Source organism: Chanodichthys erythropterus, chromosome 23 (assembly GCF_024489055.1).
Source record: "Chanodichthys erythropterus isolate Z2021 chromosome 23, ASM2448905v1, whole genome shotgun sequence".
In the NCBI taxonomy this organism is placed as follows: Eukaryota; Metazoa; Chordata; class Actinopteri; order Cypriniformes; family Xenocyprididae; genus Chanodichthys; species Chanodichthys erythropterus.
Window position 1 is genome coordinate 22,926,625 of NC_090243.1, and position 23,337 is coordinate 22,949,961.

A 23,337-nucleotide genomic window follows, 5' to 3' on the forward strand; every position below is an offset into this window, starting at 1 on the left:
GACAGTTTTAGCGCAACTCTTCAGTTTATCAAGGTTTGTCAGAGTCATTAAATATTACTGTAAATAATTATCATTAATATCATAAATTATTGTTCAGAAGGAGCTCGTTACTTTCCTCAGCGCGCGTCGTAGGATGAGCAGTCGAGTTTGATTAACGGACAGTCCTGTTAAAACCTTCCCAAATTTCATTTGAATCCCAAACCCCAATCCGTGAAATTAATACATCTAAATGATAACAAATTTTACTATATAAATGCCTTTAATAAGATAAAATATACTGCTATTTGGATTGTTTCAGCGCCTCCCATCACGTGATTCCATCCCATGCAGGCGTTTCCCATCATGCACCGCTTTGAATCACAGAAACGACATAAAAGATAGAAATATCACCTTTAATGATATTTGTAGAGTTAAAATGAAACCATATTTTCATTATAATAATATACATAAATGCTTTAATGAAGCAGAAGAGCAACATGGCCGTCTGTCACCGTTGACGACACCGGAGTCTCTACCGTGAGGTATAAATTAGCTGAAGCGCAGCAGTGTTTCCCGGCTGGTCCGAAGGCGGTGGGTTAGTCACAATTGATTGCTACAGTCAGTTACAGAACTCCTTGTTTCTTCTCTCCCCTCTCCCACCGCTGAACTTGACCAGCCTTTTACTCGCCTCCACCGGAAGCTCAATCTCAGAGTTAAAGAGGTTCACCATGACAAAAAGAAAACTATTACTGTCTTAATGTATATTTTTCATACAGCTGCTTTGTTTTGAAGTCACTATATTCATAACTTTGGAATGTTTATCATGGGCAAAATAAATGCGCTAAACAGAAGCACTATTATCAAACAATCATTTTATTCATATATACACACATTTACATAGGAAACTCCAAACACAAAGTGTTATTTTTACTAACAAGAGCCCAACAGCTGACCCTTTGAACACTTTTGAACAGATGGATAAGTGTAGATATTCTGTGATATTCCTTATTACTGTGGTTCAGAATAAATCACATGACAGCTGGAATGAAGTACTGAAGAGAAACATCCTCATGCAGAAAAATCAGGTGAAGAATCCTTTTGTGAACAATGTCTAGGTTAAAAAAGCAGAACAAAACAGGCATTTTAATGCAATGCTGAGTGAATATGCAGGAGTGTGTGTGTGGTGATGTTCTTACTGCACATGGCTCTGCTGGGGTTGACCTGCTGTCCCGTCAGGAACTGCTGCAGTTTCCTGATGTCCACGCGTGTCTGAGCCATGAGCTCCGTGTCTCTGTGACTCGCGCTGGCGCTCGGAGAGCCGTCGTCACCTGAGGGACGTCACACACACACACACACACACACACACACAGTCATTCCGACACAATCACATCCATTTAGAGGACTGTCTCCGCTCAGATGAACACGTTCAAACGCTCGAGTGTGTCGTCTCACCCCAGGGCGGGTTGCCCAGCTCTTTGAAGTGTGTCGTGACAGAAACCAGGTCTGTCTCAATCTTCAGATTCATTTCACCGTTCAGATTGGCCTCAATCACCTGAAACACAAACACTGATCACATGACCAATCAAAGAGTGTCTCATGAGAGACTGATCTACTTGAATGAGGAAATACATACATGTTGTTAAAGCTCAGTGATGCGGCGCTTTACCAACTGCTGATTGGCTGTTTTATTTAGAAGGCGGGACTTATTCCATCACATGGCAGATTCTCTCTTTCATAGTAAACTTACCAGATAGTTGGAGAGATTCTTCATGCGGTCCACGACGCTCTTCATGGTCTTCAGAGGAGGCAGATATATGCTGACCTGAACAACAGCATCATTTTTAAAGGATTAGTTCACTTTCAAATGAAAATATCCTGATAATTCACTCTCCTCCATGTCATCCAAGATGTTCATGTCTTTCATTCTTCAGTTTTTGAGGAAAACATTCCAGGATGTTTCTCCATATAGTGGACTTCACTGGGGTTCAACGGGTTGAAGGTCCAAATGTCAGTTTCAGTGCAGCTTCAAAGAGCTCTACATGATCCCAGACGAGGAATAAGAGTCTCATCTAGAGAAACCATCGGACATTTACTACAAAAAATAAACATTATATACTTTTACCACAAATGCTCGTCTTGAACTGCTCTCTTCTTCTCTATTAGAACTGTCATATACAATATGCTAGTGCAAGTATATAACAATTAGTTCAAACTTTGACCTGTGGAGGGCAGTAATACACTCAGTGTCTACACTGATGGAATTCTAATAGAGAAGAAGAGAGCAGTTCAAGATGAGCATTTGTGGTAAAAGTATATAATGTTTATTTTTTAGTAAATGTCCGATGGTTTCTCTAGATGAGACTCTTATTCCTCGTCTGGGATCATGTAGAGCTCTTTGAAGCTGCACTGAAACTGACATTTGGACCTTCAACCCGTTGAACCCCAGTGAAGTCCACTATATGGAGAAAAATCCTGGAATGATTTCCTTCATTTCTGAAGAAAGAAAGACATGAACATCTTGGATGACATGGAGGAGAGTGAATGATCAGGATATTTTAATTTGAAAGTGAACTAATCCTTTAATGTGATTCAGCGTGAAGATTTGTTCATATAATCACAGGGTCACATGACTCACATCAAAGTCCGGCATCTGCGGCTCCCTGAAATCATGCCACAGTCGTCTGGGAATCACGTCCACTGGGATATCATGAGTGACCACACGACTGACACTGGACAGAGACGGCTGGCGCACGCACACACACACACACACACACACACACACACACACACACAGAATAAATAAATCTGCTCTACTCTTTCTTCAGGTGTTGGTGTGTGTGTTCCTCTCACCAGCTCTGCGGCCAGCGTCAGACACGGGCAGTTCTTCTTGGTCAGTTTGATTTTGACAGATTTGGCGTTCTGTGCCGTTTTTAGCGCCCTGGAGAGATTCTCGGGAGCCACTTCCAGGAAGATCTCGTTGGCATCGGCCGACACTCCCTCCAGCTGGAACTCATCGAAGAAATTCACCTGAAACACAGACGCTGAGGCTCAATCTGACAGTCCACAAACACTGTTGGTTTAACCTGCTCAGGTGTGGTCAGTGTCGTACCTGAGAGAGTTCACACCACATACTGACCCCTCCGGTGGCGACTTTCCCCGACAGCACGAAGTACAGGTGATCACAGGTGAGTCTCAACACACACGCCTTGGTCAGCTTGGACACTGTGTTCACCACACCTGACCAACCAAGAGAAATCAAACATCTACATCTGTCTAGAGATGCTCTTCTTTACACACAAACTACAGAAACAAACAAACTACAGAAACAAACAGACATTCAGAGGAACCAACTGCAGTAACTCTATATCATACACAATAATAATAATAAATAATAAAAGTGATTTTGAACTCACGTGTGAAGTGATTCAAACATCCAACATCGATGATTTTAGCTCGAAACTTCATTTCGCGGCAGTAAACTTTATATTTTAATAGTTTTGTCCTTTATTTTTGTTGATATTCATCTGTATTTTCGCGCCGGCGGTCCGATGGGAAACTCGTCCGTCCGGAAACAAACGCTCGTGTGCGCAGTTCCGCTGTTCTTCACCTCACCACACGGTGGCGCTCTAGTGAAGCTTTTATCTTCCACAATAAAACACCTGACTCAACTTAAGCCTCTTTTGTCATGAAAAGGTGCGTACATTAATTAATTTAAATCTGAAATAATATTACTATTTTTGTTTATATTGTACGTTCAGAACTAGCAGTGTTTTTCTTTTTTATAGGACGCTTATATCAAATATAAATTATATATTTTTTAAATATATATTTATATTGTTTATATTGAACATGTATCTCATTAAGAGAGTATTAATGGCGATATTTCATCATTAAGATTATTGTTTAACTCATAATTTAGTGATTTCATTGTTTATTTGACGAATCTGTATCGGTTTGTGACTGTAAAATCCTCTCAGAAACACTCTGTAGATGAACAGATGCTTAAAGATACACGTGAAGTCTGTTTTTATGTTTGTTTATATGGTGTGTGTGTGTGTGTGTGTGTGTGTGTGTGTGAGTGTGTGTGAGTGTCTCACCACATACAGCGATCATGAAGTAGGAGGAGAGACACACACACACGCGCGCGCGCGCGCACACACACACACACACACACACACACGGCGCACAGCTTCAGTCTCGCAGCTCCGCATCGCTTCTCTGCTGACCCGATGGACTCATGATGATGATGATGATGATGATGATTCAGGGATGAAGAGGATGGTCACCCGCTCCAGAATCAGTCGCATGTACCGGATCGATGTGTTTGACTGGATATGAAGGATGAATGTGTTCCGAGATTTGAGGTGATTGAGTCAAACTCGCTTCTTCATGATGGATCCGAATCTTCTCACACTCATCAAACTTTGTCTGATCTTCGGTGAGTCTATCTTCACATTTTATGTGCATTTAATATTTCAGACGCACTCTTGTCTTTATTACGGGTGTCATACATGTGTGTGTGTGTGTGTGTGTGTGTGTGTGTGTGTGTGTGTGTGTGAGAGATGTTCTGAGTTTCTTTATCTCACAGTCAGCAGGTTTCACACAGAGTCAGAGATGATTTGAATTAAGCTCAGTTTTCGGAGAATATTAGTTGTTCTTTATGATTCATGATATTCACTGCTTTAAAAACCATTTTAACTATTTGAGTGTGATGTTTCATAATTTATAAAAACATATTCTTAATAAATAATACATAATTATTTGATGTGAGTCTCACATAGACTCATAAAGACTCGTATAGACTCGTATAGACTCATATTGAGTCACAGACTCATATAGATTCAAATAGACTCACATCGACTCACATCAACTCACATCAACTCATATAGACTCATATAGACTCACACAGACTCACACAGACTCACACAGACTCACACAGACTCACATTGACTCACATCGACTCACATCGGCTCATATCGACTCACACAGACTCATATAGACTCACACAGACTCACACAGACTCACATCGACTCACATTGACTCACATCGGCTCATATCGACTCACACAGACTCATATAGACTCACACAGACTCACACAGACTCACATCGACTCACATCGACTCACACAGACTCATATAGACTCATATAGACTCATACAGACTCACACAGACTCACATCGACTCACATTGACTCACATCGACTCACATCGGCTCATATCGACTCACACAGACTCATATAGACTCACACAGACTCACACAGACTCACATCGACTCACATTGACTCACATCGGCTCATATCGACTCACACAGACTCATATAGACTCACACAGACTCACACAGACTCACATCGACTCACATCGACTCACACAGACTCATATAGACTCATATAGACTCATACAGACTCACACAGACTCACATCGACTCACATTGACTCACATCGACTCACATCGGCTCATATCGACTCACACAGACTCATATAGACTCACACAGACTCACACAGACTCACATCGACTCACATCGACTCACACAGACTCATATAGACTCATATAGACTCATACAGACTCACATCGACTCACATCGACTCATATAGACTCACACAGACTCACACAGACTCACATCGACTCACATCGACTCACATCGACTCACATCGACTCATATTGACTCACATCGACTCACATCGACTCACATCGGCTCATATCGACTCACACAGACTCACATCGACTCACATTGACTCACATCGACTCACATCGGCTCATATCGACTCACACAGACTCATATAGACTCACACAGACTCACACAGACTCACATCGACTCACATTGACTCACATCGGCTCATATCGACTCACACAGACTCATATAGACTCACACAGACTCACACAGACTCACATCGACTCACATCGACTCACACAGACTCATATAGACTCATATAGACTCATACAGACTCACACAGACTCACATCGACTCACATCGACTCACATTGACTCACATCGACTCACATCGGCTCATATCGACTCACACAGACTCATATAGACTCACACAGACTCACACAGACTCACATCGACTCACATCGACTCACACAGACTCATATAGACTCATATAGACTCATACAGACTCACATCGACTCACATCGACTCATATAGACTCACACAGACTCACACAGACTCACATCGACTCACATCGACTCACATCGACTCACATCGACTCATATTGACTCACATCGACTCACATCGACTCACATCGGCTCATATCGACTCACACAGACTCATATCGACTCATATAGACTCATATAGACTCACACAGACTCATATAGACTCATATAGACTCATATAGACTCATAGACTCATATAGACTCACACAGACTCATATCGACTCATATAGATTCACACAGACTCACATCGACTCACATCGACTCGCATCGACTCGCATCGACTCGCATCGACTCATATCGACTCATATCGACTCATATCGACTCATATCGACTCATATCGACTCATATAGACTCATATAGACTCATATAGACTCATATAGACTCACATCGACTCATATAGATTCACACAGACTCATATCGACTCATATAGATTCACACAGACTCATATAGACTCATATCGACTCATATCGACTCATATAGATTCACATAGACTCACATCGACTCACATCGACTCACACAGACTCACTCTCTCGCTGGAGACGTCAGAGCCAAAGAGTGTCATTGACAAGGTTACAGATTTTTCCCAGCGGCCCTCATGGATACTGTGAGCTGCTAATGAATCAACTTCCTGAAATACAGAAGAAACCTAATGGAAATGAGAGCAGTTTAGGGATCCACAGGGACACGAGTGACGATGATGATGATGATGAAGATAAAGAGAGAGTGTGTGTGTGAGAAACGAGCCTCTCCCCGTCTGTTGTGTGGAAAGTGTGATTGGCTGTCATCAGGAGTCTCGTCTGAACAGAAATGTGTTAGTGGTGTTACAGTAGAAACATGCATCTGTTCTTCATCACACACACTCGCTCTGAGCCTGTGTGTGTGTGTGTGTGTGTGTTCTGCACATTACAGCTAGTTTACACCTTATATTCGTCATCTAGACTTCTTTAAAGGAGTATTTCACACAGATATGATCATTCTTTCATCATCTACTCTCCCTCGTGTCGTTCAGACGCTCACTTCTTCTCCTCTGGAACACACAAGAAGATTCATTCCTGCATTCATTCATTTATTTGTTCATTCGTTCATTCATCAGATCAGAGTTTCCCAATCTTTGTGAGTTGATGAAAAGCTAATAATGAAATAAATCATAAAAATGAAAAATAAATAATTACATTTAAAATTAAAACAAAAATATTTGTTGATTTCGAAGGAAATATTTGGGCTTGAAGGGGTTCGGCTGATGAATCTCTGATCTCAAGCGTTGTGTGTGTGTGTGTGTGTGTGTGTGATGATCTCTGAACGGATCGATTCAGTATTCCTCGTGCTGTGCAGATGTGAAGTGCAGATGTCTTCATTTTTATTGTGGATTGAGACAGACAGTTGCTCTACTGATTTAGCAAACGCACGCATGTGTTGTGAAAGCAGCCGTCGCTCACAGCACACACACACACACACACCAGTCCTGTCGAGCTGCAGCTCGTGTGTTTACAGTCATGTGGATGAGTTTAGAGGTTTTGTTGTTTTGTTCTCTGAGTTTTAAGAGGATGGTGGTGTGAATCTGGAGAGAGCAGGTGTGTGTGTCTCTCTCTGGATCAGAGCCGTTGCTGACGGCCAGAGCGAGTGTGATGATGAGTGACACTAGTGCTGGTGTGTGTGTGTGTGTGTGTGTGTGTGTGATGAATCCGATGTGACTCGCCAAACCTTCCGGAGCTCGAGCCCGTCTCGTCCTGGTGGTGTTGTCACGATACCAACACTTCAGCAGTCACAGTGAAACTTCACGCTTCTCGGGACTAAATTCAGTTCCACAGAAGAAACTGAGACTTTTTATGTAACTATTTGAAAAAACAAATATGACAAAAAAGTAAATAAATTATAATTAATAATTAAGTAAATAATGCATTAAAATATTAGTATGTATGCTTCGGATACTGTATTTTTCAATGAAGGAAAAACGTGTGTCAGGTCTATTAGTTTACATTTACACTCCAAGACTTGATGCACAGATCCTATTTTATTTTTACTGTGTATTTAGCAGCATTTAAAAATGAATCTTGTTTATCCTAGGGATGCACGATATATCGGCCGATATATGTTCATTTTTAATGTTATCGTTATCAACCCAATATGAAAATAAGCCGATAAATAATGGATAATTTCCTTCAGCTGAGACACTTCAGATGCTCACTGTCCGCCATGATGGTTTTGAATTGCTTGAAATATGATTGAAATCACTTCAAAAAGGAAAATAAAGTTAAGTTTAAGCACAAGTCTGTCATATAGACTACATAATATTATAATGAGAACATTATAATGGTGAGACTTTTGTTTTTGCAATCAGGCTCTCAAATATTATATAAAAACTCGGATTTAGAACAATCGGTCGATATATCGGTTGTCTGATTTCAAATATAGATATCAAAATGTTTATATCTGTGCATCCCTAGTTATTTAACATTAATGATAAAATAGATCCTGTGAAAATCAGACAGAGCCGTAGCGTTCAGGGCCGACGGCCGGGGCTTCTAGAATCACGTTTACAGTATTTTACATTTGACTGAATATTCACAGCTTTTTAAAATTGTATATATTTTTGATAAAGTCCGCCTTGGTGAGCAGAAGAGACTCTTTCAGAAACATTAGCAAATCTTAATGAATCCGGTGTGTGTGATCGGTTCTGCTGAAGGATTCTCCTGGTGTCTGCGTCTCTCAAGCCCTTCTGCTGACGGGTGATTTCTCAGAGCTCTTCTCCTCCATTTTCAATCCCACATTCCCCACAAGGACGTCTGAGCGTCCCGTTAATACATTAGATTTCCTCAGGGAGCCACTTTCATCTCGGCACAGAGAATATTGATTCTGATCAGATGTGATCGCTCACCTGAGGAACTCTTTCACAACGGAAATGTTTGGGAAGAGGCTGATTACAGATGATGTCAGAAACGCCATAAAATAATACAACACATCCATCTTCCATGCGTATTATACTGGTATCTGATTGGCCGGGAGGGTTGCATATCAGATTGAGTTTTAATTTTAAAGTTAGTCGTGAGTCATGTTCCTCAGACTTTGTTATTCCCATCATGCTCTCTGAATGCAGTTTGACCTTTTGACCTTTGTAGTTGAAGCATGAGCGCTGACCTTCATCCTGTCATTGTGTGCTGAGAGACACGACCGTCACATGAAGTGAGGAAAAGACTGACACATCTGATCCAGGATTTACTTTCAACAGAAATCGCTAGTAAATTTCACAAATTAATTACAAAGAAACACATTTTGAAGAAGAAACTCAGTATTTTCTTGTAAAACATACTTCAATCAATAGTTTTTTACAGTGTAGTACGATTGCATCCATTACTTTTGAGAATTATATATTTGTTTTTACAGTGTGGAAAGCGACGCTCGTAACGAACATCAAGGGTTTGATTCACAGACTTTGAGTAAAAGCACCTGTCAAATGTAAATGAAACGCACAGGCGTGTTTAATTAAGATCCATCAGTGATTAGGCGGAGAGCGAGGGTGTTAGTGTGAATCAGCAGCGACCCTGAAACACTAACCTGAAGTGACTGGAAGGAAATTGCAAAGGCGGATTGGACGGAGTTCCATTAGGAAGTGCAGAAACACCTTTAATTTCAGATTTTAATTGAGGCTGTGATCCTCCAGCTGCTGTCATTAGTGTGTGTGTGTGTGTGTGTGTGTGACAGTAATTCAGAATGACCAGTACACTGTTGTGAATACACCCACACACACACTAATGTTGTTTTTATCAATATATAATTATGTGGCACAGTTTAATTGCTCTCCTGTCGTTCCGTCTGATTGTTTTTTCTCTCTGCTCCGAGTGGACGGAGCGTCGCTATGAGAACGCACATTATCACCTCCGCTTCATTTGCGGCAGCCGTTTTTATATAAATATCAATATGATGCAAACAAACAATATAATTTAAGAAGTGAACGGAGGAAGAGAAATATGAGCTGAAGTTGTTTTGATTACTGCAGCAGGTGAATATGAGCATCATTTACATTCTCATCACGAGTGTGAAACCGTTCAGCTGAAACATGTTCACAATGACCCGGAAAACCCATAGAAAAGCATTTCTTCTCCTACAGATTTTCCCCAATCTTGGCTGTAATGCTTTAACCTTTAGACAAAGTATTAAAATGGGTCGGGCATCATCATCATCATCAGGCTTTCACATTAATTCGGTCTAAACGAGCTTGAATCTTTCTGATGGTTGTTGTTCGTCGCTCATGAGCTGTAATCCACATGCTTCAACGCGACGGAAAGAAACACACTGTGATACTGGAGTGATGTCGGTTCTGTGCTTCAGTGTCATCGATCGCGATCAGAACTTCAGGTCGATCTCAGAGGATTCAGCAGCTTCTCAGGGGAAACTCAAGCCCTTTTGAACATTATCACGAGCCTCTCGTCTGTGTCCGGACGCAGGAAACCACTAAATTTAGCACAATAACACTCAAGTGTTTTCAAGGCCTGAGCTGGTGACGCGTTCCTTCAGCCTCCATCATTTTATCTGAATCTCTGTGACTCGACTTCTGCAGTCACATGATGTTTGGACTGAACGCTAGTGCACATGTGATTGAGGTTTGGAAACACACTGACTTTGAGTTTGTGGGTGAAGAGGCTGAATCTGATGTTTGACAGGTTTATTATATCTGATATAAATGCAGAAATGAATTTCAAAAACTCTCAGAGATTAAACATTGGTGTGATATTGTTGAAGTCGTCATGAAAGGGTCTTTTCTTCTCTGTTGTGTCGTATATCCTAGTGAAACGCTTCTCAAACGAACAGATGTAGGGCGGGGCTTGATTGTGTCTGTGGGGATTTGATTGGATGGTTGTGGTTTGCTATTGGTGGATCTCATGTGAGTGACAGGTTGCCCCGCCCTCATCATCAGAGAAGAGAAGAGATGCTGCAAGAGGAAGGTATTCTGATTCAAGATTACCAGGAATATGAATTTTAAAACTACAGATAATTCATTTAGAAATATAGCTGCAAGCAGCGATGACGGGCCCAAGCCTGGTGGCACCACCAACCTGATGACTTCAGGGCAACTGTGCACGGCGGGCAATAGGCATTTAAAATGGGTAAACATAAAAGGACTATGTCAAAGTCATTTGAATACACCACATTTACTGCAGGAGCTGTTGCTCCTATGATCACAAACCACAACAGCCACATCCATGAGATCGTTTAAATTTAGGTGAATTTCATGTCATAGAATGTCATAGGTCAATTTCAGAATGCAGAATATCCTAATCTGCCATGTCTGTGTTTTTCTCAGACAACCTCTATAAAAATTCTAGAACAAAATACAGACTGTTATTTGGGCAAACTCAACAGTGCTCTGAGAAATCTTATAAATTATAAAGTTAATAAATAGATCTAAATCACAGAACCTGCAAAGACGATTTTAATATCAGTCTCTGGTAATAGTAAGGTACATGTCTAGATTTTTCTGCTCACTTATGCAGGTTCATTGTAAACAGCCACTTTCATAATCATGTGAAATTGACTTAAATAGGGGTTTTTAATCAATTTTAATCATATCAATAAATAATTAATTTAAAGACATTTTTGTGTCGTACATGATGTTCGCATGACCTTCTGTAACGCCCATGTCTAGAAATAAACACTCTCCTCTGTAAAAAGCAGATGCAAGATGATGTTAGATTGTATGAATCAATACATGAAATCACAGGTGTTGGTAATGATAATTGTAACTCAAACGACATTTAGAAAACTACTCCTGTGTGAATAGTGATATAGTGTCATGATTAAATTTTAAATGAGTGTGAAGTTATCGTTTGCGGTTCAAAAATTTTACATTTACATTTATTCATTTGGCAGACGCTTTTACCCAAAGCGACTTACAAGTGAGGAATACAACAAGCGAGTCGTCATGAATAGACAAGAAGTGCTCACAATACAAGTTTCAGACATTGCTCAGAGTATCATAAGCTACAATAGAGAGGGATTAAAGGAAGTGAAAGGATAGGTAATGAAAGGATTTTTTTTTTTTTTGATGAGGCTAAGTGCTCACGAAAGATGAGTTTTCAGCTGTCTTTTGAATATTGCCAGGGATTCTGCATTTTATAAGTTCACCAATAAATGGGTAATCAGTAAAAGGGTTTAAGACCACTAATCAAGATTGAAACAAACACATTAGTTTAATCTACAGTCACCAAAGTCGGTACACATATTGTTCTCATTAAGCCGGAAAACTTTCTAATTTACGCTCATTAGCTCCGACCAACAGTCTCGGTGTGTGTGTGTGTGTGTGTGTGTGTGTGTGTGTGTGTGTGTGTGTGTGTGTGTGGCATATCAGGACACAAATGTGTATAATGACATGGGTATGACATAGGTATTACAAGAAGAGGTGACTTATGAGGACATTACTCCACAGAATGAGTTTTTATGAGAAAGTAAAAGTGTGCACAGTTTCCTGTGATGGTTAGGTTTAGGGGTAGTGTAGGGGGAGAGAAGATACAGTTTGTACAGTATAAAAACCATTACGCCTATGGAATGACCCCACAATTCACAAAAACAAACCTGTGTGTGTGTGTGTGTGTGTGTGTGTGTGTGTGTGTGTGTGTGTGTTATCAGTGACACGCTGTGCATCAGGATTCTGTCCTGGCGTGTGTGTGCTCCAGTAAATATTCATGCCTCTCTTCAGACACGGACCAACAGACCCGCTGAAGTCCGGCTCCATCTACATGCTGGTTTAGACGGAGCAGCATTAGCATGCAGACTAGAGTGATCATTCTGGAAATATATGAAGGGACTTGCTGAGTTTGCTGTGGGCTTAAAATACAACCATGGCTGTAAATTGTTTTTAAGTCGAGTCATTTATACAGTACAGATGATTTCAAAGCAGCTTCACCGTAATAAACAGAAACATGACAGTATTTAAAGGGTCCTTGATTATGATGTGACTTTTTAAACTTTAGTGTGTACTAAAACTATCATAAACAACATCTGCAGAGTTACGACGCTCAAAGTTCAATGCAAAGAGAGATATTTTCTTTTACAGAAATCACTTTTTAAGGCTGGTAGAGACTACAACGAGCTTCTTCCTGGGTTGTGACATCACTAACCCTAAAATTTACATAAACCCCGCCCCTGAGAACACACAACAAAGGGGGCGGGGCCATGTTGGGCTGCTTTAGAGAAGAGCAAGAGTTGTTGTAGTCGAGTGTTGTTGTCATGCCGTCATTTTACGCCGGACTGCTTCACAAACGAGGGTCAATTCAACACAAAAGATGAACATGACGGCACATGCTAGTGGATGAGTTGAATCAACTCCACAGCAACTACATCAATTTATCCACTAACCATTCAGAAACGTCTAAAAGTTGTAACTTCTTCCTGAGTCTCTCCATCAGTGTCGACTCCGGTTTGAACAATGTAAGGCTGAACACTTTCCTCATTTTGGCTGCGTGAGATTCTCCAGCTTTGTTGTTGTTGAGCTGTTAAAGCTCCGCCCTCTTTTGCTCATTTGCATTTAAAGGGACACACACAAAAACGGCGTGTTTTTGACGAGCTCTAATAAATGATCTGTGGGGGATTTTGAGCTGAAACTTCACACACACATTCTGGAGACACCAGAGACTGATATCACATCTTGAGAAAGGAGCGTTATAGGTCCCCTTTAATGTTGCAGAGTTAATCATTTATGAAACTAATTAAGTTTCAGCTGTAAAGCGGCTCTAGAGGAAACAATGAGTAATTATTCAGATCAGTTCAGTTGATCAATTGTGAATCAAGTTCATTTAGCAGCTCCACAGAAATGCAGGTCATAATAGTGTTTTCTTACAGGTTTATATTTGATGTTTTAACAGAGATTTTTCCACCATTATTGTACAGATTCTCATATGAAACTGTATCTGTTTGTTTTGTCAGCAGTGAACGCGCTGATGGCGAGAGGTTTATCAGGTGAGTGTGTCTCTTGTCTCAGGTGTGTGTCTCAGTGTTTTTGGTGGATGTGGGACTGACGCGTGTCTCTTCAGATTCAGACGCTGACCCGTCCGTCACGCAGCGGCCGCGGCTCCTCCGCTGCAATCACAGTCTTCTGCTGCTGGAGATGGAGAGATGCGGAGAACAGTTCACAGCCGACATGAATCACATTCCCCCAGAAGACAGATGCAACCTCACGCACTTCATCAGGTGACCACCATCATCATCAGTGAACAGCACTTCTACACCAATACTAAACTAGTTTTCGCAGTGATGCCAAGTTTTCATGTTCATCTGTGTCAGTGCAGTGTTTCTCACGGCTCCATGAGAGCGTCAGTGATCCGCTGCTCGTGTTTGTAAACTCTCGCTCTGATAAATGACTCTGTGGCTCGTGTATGGTCAGCGTCTGTGTCCCGTCAGATGTTTGATCTCACGCAGCCGTTCCAGGAACTCAGAGTTCACTGTGACTCGATCTGGAGCTCGAGGAGCGCTTGCGGGTCAGGAGACGTTGACCTGCGTCACATTCATGAACCCGCGCCTCTGGAAGCACAAACACTGTTTACTGAGCGCTTCTCACACACACACACACACACACACACACACACATCACCAGATGATCTCGTTTCAGCTACAGTCAACAATATTTATTTAAAATGAACTTAAAGCTCTAGATTCATATGGAGCTGCTATTTCACGTGTGAACTGGTGTTTAATGAATCATACTGTAGCACTTTATATGTTCGTCAAACGTTTTTTAAGTCAAGTCAAGTCACCTTTATTTATATAGCGCTTTTTACAATGCAGATTGTGTCAAAGCAGCTTTACATTGATAACTGGTACATTATTTGGCTGCACAGCAGCTCTTAGAGAATAGTGTCAATGCAGGCAGATCAAAGCACTGATGAATAAATGTCAAGAATACTGTTGAATGTCAAAAGTGTCCCCGACGAATGTTACTTCTTGTTTCAGAACGTTCAGAGAACATTTAAAAGTAACATTCCTATAATATTTGAATAATGATTGGATGGAATGTTCCCTTAACGTTCACATAACCAAGATTTTTTTTTTTTTTTTTACAATTTTAAAAAACGGGATGTTTTGAACGCTAGCGTCAGACGGAGCGTTCGCTGAGATTCACCGCTGGACAGACCGACGGGTCACAACACGACCCCAATTACTGAGATCCTCAGCTCGAGTGTGTGTCCAGACCTCAATCCTCACGGACCAATCACATGTCACACACATCCGCTCATTTGCATACCAATCACAGGAAACCTCTTTAACTTCATTTATTTAGTCACGGAGGTCATTTTCCCACAGTGTGATGTGTGTTTTCTGTTCCATCTCGGCGTTTCTCTTTCTGCTCTAACGAATCTCAGCAGATCATCATTTATCTAAAATCTGCTTCAGCTTTTCTCCACGATAACATCAGCAGATGGAACAGCAGGTGTGTGTTTGATTCAGTCCCCGATGAACTTCACTAACGCTGACATGATCACATGACCAGCCGAGATTCAGTGAGGACGGCAGTAATGCAGAGCTCCAAACACACACACACACACACAGACACACACACACACACACACACACGTTAATGACATTAATTGATGAATTGTGGGACATAATTTTCCTCTTTATCGCTCTAAAGCTGCTCTGAAATGATCTGTATTGTATGAAGTTTAATAGAAATGGAGCTGACTTGATTTGATTGAATTTAAATGTTTAATGAGAGCGAAACATCCCCAGAATCAGCTCAGAGTTTGTGAGGAAGAGCGTCTGCGTATTATGATGTAAATTCTGTTGATGAAAGGGAACGAGCGCCGCGTCTTTATTAACGTCATAAAGCTGGGGTGTAATCGGACAGATTCGCTCATCAGACTCATTAACTGCTGAATACGAGCCGCGTCTTCCTGAAGGAAATGACTGATCCGCTGATTGCCGTTAGAAGGAAATGAGCAGATTTTCTGCAGGGTATCAGTAATAACGTGAGGTTTGTCTGTGTCTCCTCAGAGAGTATCACGTCTTCTCCTTCTGCACGGAGATCAACGCCGAGCGCATCGGCTGCTTCTGGCCGAACCCGCAGGTGGAGCGCTTCATCATCCGCGTCCACCGACACTTCTTCTCCAACTGCACGCTGGAGCGGCTGGCGTTCGCCGACCCGCCGGACGACACACTCATCCTCCTCATCCTCGTCCCCGTCTTCCTCACGCTGGCCATGGTGGCGCTGGTGGTCTGGTGCAGCAAGCGCAGCGACATCCTGGCCTAGCGGTCACGCGCGGGGTCAGAGGTCACGGTCGGACGGACAGCTTCGGTTCAGATCTGCCCTCAGCTGGATGTTCATCACTGATGCTGAATCGGTTCTGTCAGGATCTCCGGACGGGCTCGGTGAATCGTGTCCTGTACAGCTGTTATTTAATGTTTTAATTAAATACGGTAGATTTAGAGCATTTGTCAAACTCACACTGCTGTGTTTGTGGTTTTTATGGAGTCTGTCAGTTTGAGCGTTCATTATCATTTCGACACGCAGCGCTGGTTCATTTATCCAGTGATTGTGAGCTCGTATTTTCTTCTCCGACTTGCAGGAAAATCCTGCATCCATTACTGAGATGATGAACACGTTCCTGCCAAACGAAACGACTGCTCTGATGGGATGAAAACAGACTCGAGCAGGACGTGTGAAGCGTACGAGAGCGCAGCCAATAACGCTTGTTTCAGGACGAGGGTATTATTTATATGAGGAGGAAAGCCGTGTATTGTGTGCGACTTAAGGATACAAACAAAAGACAATAGTTGCTCTCAAGCGTCTGGCCTCGTATTCTGAAGAACGGCCGCGCTGAGCCAGCGCCGCAGGAAGGAAATAAAAGTCTTTCCCATCGTGGCGATGAATGAGAGGAAATGGGCTGGTTATGATTTCACCAAAAGAGCAGAGTTATAAAGCAGTGTTATGACGGGCTTCATCTGTGTTTCTCCTCTTCTTCATCGTCATCATCATCATGTGCAGGACGGCAGCACATATACTCGGGCCTAAATTTAAGATTTATGTGTTTGAAATCCATTTGGATCACTAATAAACTCAATGTGAGGCATATCTGTCAGTCGTTCATAAATGAAATCAGTTTATTATTATCCATATTTGCATCTATTAGGTTTTATTTAAATAATCATATTTTCAGAATGCATTTAATCAAATTGCTAGGATCAACATAAATATGTTTATTATGAAAATGTATTCAGTTCAAAAGTATGAACGTGATTAAAATATGATGAGCTGTGGAACAAGCAATATTCAATTAGTTAAAACTAATGAGACTGAAACGAACTGAGAAATGACTGACAAATATGATCTGTATCCAAAACATGTACGACTTCATTTCTTTGTGTAACACAAAAGAAGATATTTTGAAGATGTTGGTGAACATTGACTCTCATTGTCTCTCTTTACAGCAGAATTGAGCTCTGTTTGCATCATTGAATCATTATTTTCCTGTTTATCCCTGTAAAGCTGCTTTTAAACAAACTCTACTGTAGAAATAAACTGAAAACATTGAGACATTTCTCAAAATATCTTCTTCGGCAGAATTCGTTATTCATGTTTGGGACGACATGAGGGAGAATAAATGATGACAGAATGATCATTTTTGGGTGAACTAGCCCTTTATTAGCTTATGTTAAAACCATTTAATCCAAAAGCACGCATAAATCTTAAATTTATTTTCCATGTGTTTTGACGGTTGTTCCTCTGTGGCGAGTGTATTATTGGAGCCAGAAGAGTCGATTCGGAGTGTTTTTAGAGCCGAACGCCTCCAGCACTTCCTGTTTACTTTAGAAATCGCAAACTACTAAGTGCAAGTTCACAGAGGCACAACGGAGCTAATTTTAACACGTTTCCGCCACTCAAGCGTTTCTTCCATGAGTCCTGCTGCGGACGTGATGCTGAAATCATGACTGATCCCAGATCAGATCCTCACATCCATCACTGCCATAAAACACACTGTTCAGCAGAAGACTTTCTGTTTTCACATTAGACAATAAATTATCTGATTTATTCTGTTTATGTCTTATTTATTCTGAACTGTCCATGTGATTCTGAGCTCATGCAGTTGATTCATAATTCACGTTTCAGTGTTTATTTTCATGGCTGGTGTTTATAGAGAACTGAACAGTTCATCAAGAGAAACTAGAGGCTGGAGCTTTGGGTCAATATCTAATTACATTTTCCTCCTTTTCTTTAAGATTAGCACGGCACATTTGGATCATATAATTCGTTTGCTCAATGATCCTGAACAGAAGTGATTTATCTGTAATGTTCATGATAAATACAGCACATTTCCATCCTGACGCTGCTGACGCGCCACTATTAAAGCTTTAAAGATGCTGCCAGTGTTCAGAAACACACACACACACACACACACACTCAATCATCAAAGAGCAGAACGTCAGTATAAACGCAGGAGTTTCTCCTGAAGACGTCTGAATGTCTCTTCTCCTCAAGAAGGTTCTAGAATAGCCCTGTGTTCTGCTAATATTAGTCTCTATTGTGTCAGTGTTACAGGAAGTGATGCGTCTGCTGCCGTCTGGGCTGAACGCAAGGCCACGGTACCCATTAAACAGAGTTAATGCTGCTGTGCATCATGTGCTTGCAGGCGTTAGTAGTGTGAATCAGGTAAATGAGGTCTGCCTCAGAGAAATTATTGATGAAGGTCAGACGGGTTTATAAGGTCAAACGCTGCTTCATGCGTTCACAGGTCAGATGAGCTTCAATTCATGTATTTGACTCATAAATAAATCATCAACGGACTCTTTCAGTGCTGAATTTCAATGACATTCATGATTTCTTTATGTGACGTCGCTGTAAAAGTCAATGAATGCAAAGACTTTTTCCAAGTCATGTTTCCACATCTCTGGACGGCGGTTTGATTGAGAAATGGGTGAGGAAATGAAGAATAAGAGTTTCTGTGATGAAACTGGATTTCAGACACTGATGACCTTTGATGTGTTTCTCAACTCGTGATCCTGCAGTCTGATCATTATTAGCAGAGCTCAACTCCACGGCACTGGTTCATTATGTGGATCGTGTAAGGGTTAATCCACGGCTAGCTGTGCGTTACATGATTATAATGGATGACGTGGAGGCAAAGAACCACCTGACGTGAAGCGCTAATGCACAGCGTGCCGTGGATTAACCCGCTTATACCATGGTCATCTGCCAACATTGACAACTTAAAGCTGTCATTGATGTTTGCAGCGAAATAGGGTAAAAATTGTGGCTGCTTTTGTTAGATCTAACATTCTGCCTGCTTTAAATCAGACACAGAGATAAAGCAGTGCATAAGGTCACATTTATTCTTTCATTTGAATCAGTCATTCTTGTGTGAATCTTCACATTCTTTGTGTTTGAATCAGTCGTTCTCGTGTGAATCAGTCGTTCTCGTGTGAATCAGTCGTTCTCGTGTGAATCAGTCGTTCTCGTGTTTAGCAGTCATTCCTGTTTGAATCAGTCGTTCTCGTGTGAATCAGTCGTTCTCGTGTGAATCAGTCGTTCTCGTGTGAATCAGTCGTTCTCGTGTGAATCAGTCGTTCTCGTGTTTAGCAGTCATTCCTGTTTGAATCAGTCGTTCTCGTGTGAATCAGTCGTTCTCGTGTGAATCAGTCGTTCTCGTGTGAATCAGTCATTCTCGTATGAATCAGTCGTTCTCGTGTGAATCAGTCGTTGTCGTGTGAATCAGTCGTTCTCGTATGAATCAGTCGTTCTCGTGTGAATCAGCCGTTCTCGTGTGAATCAGTCGTTCTCGTGTGAATCAGTCGTTCTCGTGTTAAGCAGTCATTCCTGTGTGAATCAGTCGTTCTCGTGTGAATCAGTCGTTGTCGTGTGAATCAGTCGTTCTCGTGTTAAGCAGTCATTCCCGTGTGAATCAGTCGTTGTCGTGTGAATCAGTCGTTGTCATGTGAATCAGTCGTTCTCGTGTGAATCAGTCGTTGTCGTGTGAATCAGTCGTTGTCGTGTGAATCAGTCATTCCTGTGTGAATCAGTCGTTGTTGTGTGAATCAGTCGTTCTCGTGTGAATCAGTCGTTCTCGTGTGAATCAGTCGTTGTCGTGTGAATCAGTCGTTCTCGTGTGAATCAGTCGTTGTCGTGTGAATCAGTCGTTGTCATGTGAATCAGTCGTTCTCGTGTGAATCAGTCGTTGTCGTGTGAATCAGTCGTTGTCGTGTGAATCAGTCGTTGTCGTGTGATTCAGTCATTCCTGTGTGAATCAGTCGTTGTTGTGTGAATCAGTCGTTCTCGTGTGAATCAGTCGTTCTCGTGTGAATCAGTCATTGTCGTGTGAATCAGTCGTTCTCGTGTGAATCAGTCGTTCTCGTGTGAATCAGTCGTTCTCGTGTGAATCAGTCGTTGTCGTGTGAATCAGTCGTTCCTGTGTGAATCAGTCGTTCTCGTGTGAATCAGTCGTTCTCGTGTGAATCAGTCGTTTTCGTGTGAATCAGTCGTTCTCGTGTGAATCAGTCGTTCTCGTGTTAAGCAGTCATTCCTGTGTGAATCAGTCATTCTCGTGTGAATCAGTCGTTCTCGTGTGAATCAGTCGTTCTCGTGTGAATCAGTCGTTCTCGTGTGAATCAGTCGTTCTCGTGTGAATCAGTCGTTCTCGTGTGAATCAGTCGTTCTCGTGTGAATCAGTCGTTCTCGTGTGATTCAGTCGTTCCTGTGTGAATCAGTCGTTCCTGTGTGAATCAGTCGTTCTCGTGTGAATCAGTCGTTCTCGTGTGAATCAGTCGTTCTCGTGTGAATCAGTCGTTCTCGTGTGAATCAGTCGTTCTCGTGTTAATCAGTCGTTCTCGTGTTAATCAGTCGTTCTCGTGTTAATCAGTCGTTGTCGTGTGAATCAGTCGTTCTCGTGTGATTCAGTCGTTCTCGTTTGAATCCTCACGTTCTTGCCATTTGATTCAGTGGTTCTCATGTGAATCAGTCATTCTTGTTTGATTCAGTCGTTCTCGTGTGAATCTTCGCTGGCGTGTGTCAGTCAGCAGCGTCTCTGTCCCAGGACGGCAGATCTCACTGCCCCTCTTTTGTTTATATCAGTCATTCCTGGGAACGTTCCTCATAAACATCCGATTGTGTGACGCTGAAGACTCGATCATCAGACTGATTCTGTGAGCAGTGTCTCTTCACACGTGATGCGTGTCTGAATAGATGTACAGTATTGATCTGAGAGTGTTTTATTGAGTGTCTGAAGGACTCAGAAATCAATCCCAGCGTGAGTCTGAACACAGCAGCTGTAAACACGACCTTCACACGGGCTTCAGATACACAACATCCATCCCTTTCACAGAGGCCACCTGGAAACACACCGACGGATGACCCTGTTTCTGTGTGGAATAATATTCCTGTGGGGTGTTTGTTTCATCCTCACAGCGAGACGCTGCCAGAGAAATGCAGCTCTGATCAATCAAAGTGTTTGAGATCTGAGGATGAAGAGAAACACGCTGCGTCTTTATATCAGAAATAACAAGAGCTCTTACATGCTATGAATGTATGCAGTTTATTATAACAATATTTGTTGACTAAAACAATGCTTGTTTTCCTTTCATATTTCTAGTGTTTCATGAACTGCGTTTTGAGCAGATCTGAACGGAAATGTTTGTAATGAGACTCTTTTAAAGACACTCAGATCATCCATGAAAGGAAAGCAATGAAATGGAAGTGTAAATCTATATAAGTTTAAGTTTACTGTAAAGCAAATGCACTGAAGTAAACATTTCATATTTTATTCAAAATATGTTTTACAAAATAATTTGGCTTCTAAAATTGCTATAAAATCAAAGCCAAGAGTCTAACCAAGTTGTGTCCAAATTTGAAGTTGATATCACAAAAAATCGAGCCGCTAAACGGGCCGTTTACTGAGTCTTTCAACTGACACCTAATTTATTTATGATGATTACTGAAATCTGTCATGTGGAATAATAATCGCACCGAGTGACACTGACGCTGAGATTTGCTGTGCAGCTCGTTGTGACAACATGCCCCGTCGTTGTTTTTTGGAGGTTTGTGTTTATAGATATCAAAATGAAAGCCAGAGAAATATTGACTGAGTGTGACAACTATACATGAAGAACATGTACGACAGGAAATAATATTTTCCAAGCGCATTCATTAATATGAAGCCGCTGCAGTTTGGCAGAGAAGAGATGAATTGCTCCATCTGTCCATCCATGCGCTGCTCTTCCTCTGTGACCGCAGGCTGTTTCCTGTTCCTGTGCGATCAGGAGGAAAACTATTTCCACATTATATAATCAGTCTGTTTAGAGTTTTCCCAGTACAATTGTTTAAATATTTCCTGGCAACATTTAATAATGTTGGGAATGTTCCGAAAAATGAGCAATCGAAGGAGATGGAATATCTTCATCCCGATCAGCCAGTGTGAAATGCAGGAAGTGACCTCACTGCGTTTCCTGTTAGCGGCTCTTTGCCCTCCTGTGCCACAGATCCTGATATTACTAGAGATGTTGTTTGATTCAGAATAAATTGAAATAATTGTGTGAATCAAGTGAAATCACATCATTATGTTGCTCATTACGGTGATTGTGTGTGAGACACAGACGTGAGGTCAGAGGTCATGAGCATCAGTGTCTCTGACCTTCACAGATTCAAACATCTTTCCTTACAGAGGGAAGTCAGTCTGACATGAGGAGGAGGAGGAGGAATGTTCCCGAGAGGAAGATCTTCATGTTCCCTACTAAACAAACATCAGCAGGGTCATTCAGATGCATGTTCCCATCATCATCATCATCATCATCACTCTCACAGTTCTTCAGGATGTAAATCAATCGTTTCTTTTTCATGTCAACTTCAGATCGTTGCTCATTTTCTCTGTGCTCTGCATATGAAAATCTTTGGAAGGCCGCTTCTGCCAAACAAGAGAAAAATGAGCTTTTGTAAATCATAATAATGACAAAGCCGAAATAATGAAAATCAATGATTACATGAAGAGTCAAAATTATAAAATAAATATGAAAAATGAAATGAAATTACATTATAATTTCAACTTTTTAACCTTATAATTATGATTTAATGTCATAATTATGATATTTGTGTAATAATTTTAACTTTCATGTCATATTTTCAACTTTTATCAAATAATTTTGACTTTACATGCCATCATTTGGACATTTTATGTAATAATTTGGACTTTTTATGTCATTAATATGATTTGCCAAGACATAAATGGTCTTCCATAAAAAAGG

General features: G+C 41.3%; 2 protein-coding genes across 3 annotated transcripts; one reads left to right on the forward strand and one right to left on the reverse strand.

Annotated features, from left to right (window-relative positions):
- Positions 1 to 856: 856 nt before the first annotated feature.
- Positions 857 to 3,615, reverse strand: hus1 (HUS1 checkpoint clamp component). The gene is made up of 8 exons (XM_067378370.1): positions 3,393 to 3,615; positions 3,089 to 3,216; positions 2,830 to 3,006; positions 2,615 to 2,722; positions 1,727 to 1,801; positions 1,432 to 1,531; positions 1,176 to 1,307; positions 857 to 1,090 (listed from the first exon to the last, which is right to left on the reverse strand). Exons 1-8 carry the CDS (start codon positions 3,442 to 3,444, stop codon positions 1,008 to 1,010), a joined length of 855 nt encoding a protein of 284 aa, XP_067234471.1. The 5' UTR covers positions 3,445 to 3,615; the 3' UTR covers positions 857 to 1,007.
- A 550-nt stretch (positions 3,616 to 4,165) lies between these two features.
- On the forward strand, positions 4,166 to 18,111 carry LOC137013965 (receptor activity-modifying protein 3-like). 2 transcript variants are annotated; one of them, XM_067378029.1, is made up of 4 exons: positions 4,166 to 4,417; positions 14,044 to 14,076; positions 14,151 to 14,307; positions 16,108 to 18,111. In XM_067378029.1, exons 1-4 carry the CDS (start codon positions 4,369 to 4,371, stop codon positions 16,361 to 16,363), a joined length of 495 nt encoding a protein of 164 aa, XP_067234130.1. In that variant the 5' UTR covers positions 4,166 to 4,368; the 3' UTR covers positions 16,364 to 18,111. The 2 variants fall into 2 exon arrangements, with proteins under 2 accessions (XP_067234130.1, XP_067234131.1); XM_067378030.1 differs by having other exon boundaries at positions 14,047 to 14,076.
- Positions 18,112 to 23,337: the final 5,226 nt, after the last annotated feature.

Excerpts from the sequence above, each read along its gene's own strand:
- LOC137013965 (XM_067378029.1), top strand. The coding sequence starts at position 4,369 with ATGATGGATCCGAATCTTCTCACACTCATCAAACTTTGTCTGATCTTC. Across the intron at positions 14,077-14,150 it reads GATGGCGAGAGGTTTATCAG|ATTCAGACGCTGACCCGTCC; the intron begins GTGAGTGTGTCT and ends GTGTCTCTTCAG. Across the intron at positions 14,308-16,107 it reads AACCTCACGCACTTCATCAG|AGAGTATCACGTCTTCTCCT; the intron begins GTGACCACCATC and ends GTGTCTCCTCAG.
- hus1 (XM_067378370.1), bottom strand. The coding sequence starts at position 3,444 with ATGAAGTTTCGAGCTAAAATCATCGATGTTGGATGTTTGAATCACTTC. Across the intron at positions 2,723-2,829 it reads TGACGCTGGCCGCAGAGCTG|CCGTCTCTGTCCAGTGTCAG; the intron begins GTGAGAGGAACA and ends TGCGTGCGCCAG. Across the intron at positions 1,091-1,175 it reads CCCCAGCAGAGCCATGTGCA|ACATTGTTCACAAAAGGATT; the intron begins GTAAGAACATCA and ends TTTTTAACCTAG.